We start from the raw sequence: 2075 nt of genomic DNA, 5'->3' as shown, positions 1-2075 counted from the left end.
GTAGGTTGGTGATGGTGGGGTAGGATGGTGATGGTGGTAACAGTGACGGTGTAGGATGGTGATGGTGGTGACAACAGTGGTGACTGTGCTGACGGTGATGTGACAACACTGACCAGGCTGACGAGGTGGTGGTGATCGTGTGCTGCAGTGTAATGATGCTGAGACGGTGGGCGATGGTGTCAGTGACGGTGCTGAGGGTGAGACAGGGCTGGTGCTGGCTGTGATATCTCTGAGGTGCTGGTGACAGTGATGCTGGAGATGTGATGACTTTGGTTAAGCTCTGCCATCTGCTCAAAGAACACGGCGATGGGGATGGGGAGGGCGGGAGGAGAATGGCACAAGGCCAGTTCCGAAGCCCGTGCTCTGCTGCTTCTGAGGCTTCCTTCACTGGTTTCAGGCACCGCACGCTGCCTGGCACAGAAGGTGCCCCATAAGCGTTTGCTAAGTTATCGGTGACCATGGAGCTGGCAGAGCTATTTGGCTCCAGGCCTGGTGCCTCGGGGAGGCGCGAACTTGCAGCCCCCACCCATCAAGGAGGAGCGGCCCAGCCACTCGGGGCAGGAACTCACCCATGTGGAGGCGCAGGGCGCGGGGCTTCTGCCGAGAAGCTTGTGAGGTAGAGGCGTGGGCCTGTAGAGAGCCCACGGGGCCAGCCCCGAGCTTGGGCCGCACTCAGCCGCTGAGGGGCTGTCCGGCCCAGCCAAGGCCCACTTCCCTGGCAGCACTGACCGTGGTGGTGACTCGGCCTGGCCTGGTGACCGGCTCCTGGTGGGCGAGTCTCTGGGGGGGCCTGGGTCTTTGGCACCCTCTTGTCCGGGGGGCAGATGCACTCGAGGGGGCAGTTCCCTTCCCAGGGGGCGGAGGGTGAGAGGAGACAGCTCCAGTCTTGGAGACCCACAAGGGAGAGGGCCGATCTGGGAGCCGGGCAGGCACAGGGCCGAGGCCTGTGGCTCTCCGGCCGGTGAATGTCGCTGGGGAGAGTCGCTTTTGGTTAGTGGGTGTTTGTGGGCAAGTGGTGAGCGGCTGCCTGCTTCCTTGCTGGGGGACCATGGCCTGCTCGGGGACGAGGCCTTGGAGCTCAGGGCTGAGCTGGTGTCCTTCTCCACGGGGCCCGGAAGGGCTGGCCCCAGCCGAGGGAGGCACAGGATGCTTTGGCTGGACCTGGAGCAACTGCCTGCTTCCGAGACTGAGCTGCCCCACGTGGTCTGGTTGCCAGAGGTGGCATCTGGGGGCTGCGGGCCCCGAATGGGTGAGGAGTCTGCTGGCAGCGTGGCCGGCGGGCAGGGCAGGGGTGCCTCCGGGGATGGTCCCGACGGCTCATCCTGGCTCTCGTCCTCATCCTCATCCTCGTCTTCATCCAGGTCTGAGTCTGAGTCTGAGTCCTCCAGGTCTGAAAACTGGTGCTCCGCCACAGCCTCCGAGCCCTCTCGCCCTTCCGAGTCCTGGAGCGGGTCGTCACTGGTTCCTGCGGGTGAACACAGGAGACCGGTCACAGCTGCTCACAGCTGGGCCTCTCTGAGCCCCAGTGTCCTCGTCAGAAAACTGAGCCGATAGTCATGGCAATGGCATAAGATCGCTGAGAGGATGAGGACTTGACAAACACGGGCGCACTTTGTAAATAATCAATGGACAAAATTACCTCGCATCTACCTTGTGCCAGGGCCAGTTCTAAGGGCTTCATGGGCATTAATTCATTCAGTTCCCAATAATCCCGTGAGGTCAGCACTGTGCTCATCTTCATGTTACAGGTGAGGAAACCCAGGGAAGGGAGATTAAGTAACTTGCCCAAGTGAGGTACATAGTAGGGCTGGCGCTGAACCACAGCAAATGCGACAGCCCTCTTTTTGTTGTTTGATTTCTTCATTAGTATTTCAGTGCTGGCTCCCCTATGAGCAAGTTAAGTCACCTTGCCGTGCCTCAGTCTCCCCTTTTGTCAAATGAGTGTGATAGTCTCACCTCACGGGGTTTCTTCTTATTTATTTATTTATGTTTTTATTGATTTCAGAGAGGAAGGGGGAGGGAGAAAGAGATAGAAACATCAATGATGAGAATCATTGATTGACTGCCTCCTGCAC

At 59.1% G+C, this 2075-nt stretch overlaps 1 protein-coding gene across 1 annotated transcript in view; it reads right to left on the bottom strand.

The window, feature by feature from the left end:
• Positions 1-2075, bottom strand: part of HIVEP3 (human immunodeficiency virus type I enhancer binding protein 3) — a 102011-nt gene that overhangs the window by 4032 nt on the left and 95904 nt on the right. The window contains exons 7-8 of the mRNA XM_023752817.1: positions 1786-1897; positions 570-1465 (exon numbers count right to left, since the gene is read on the bottom strand). Coding sequence (XP_023608585.1) covers positions 570-1465; positions 1786-1897 — 1008 coding nt within the window. The remainder of the gene's footprint in view (positions 1-569; positions 1466-1785; positions 1898-2075) is intronic.

This window comes from Myotis lucifugus, unplaced genomic scaffold, assembly GCF_000147115.1.
Source record: "Myotis lucifugus unplaced genomic scaffold, Myoluc2.0 scaffold_37, whole genome shotgun sequence".
Taxonomy (NCBI): domain Eukaryota; kingdom Metazoa; phylum Chordata; class Mammalia; order Chiroptera; family Vespertilionidae; genus Myotis; species Myotis lucifugus.
The sequence above is the reverse complement of the archived record's forward strand: the minus strand, read 5'-3'. Positions and strand labels throughout refer to the sequence as shown.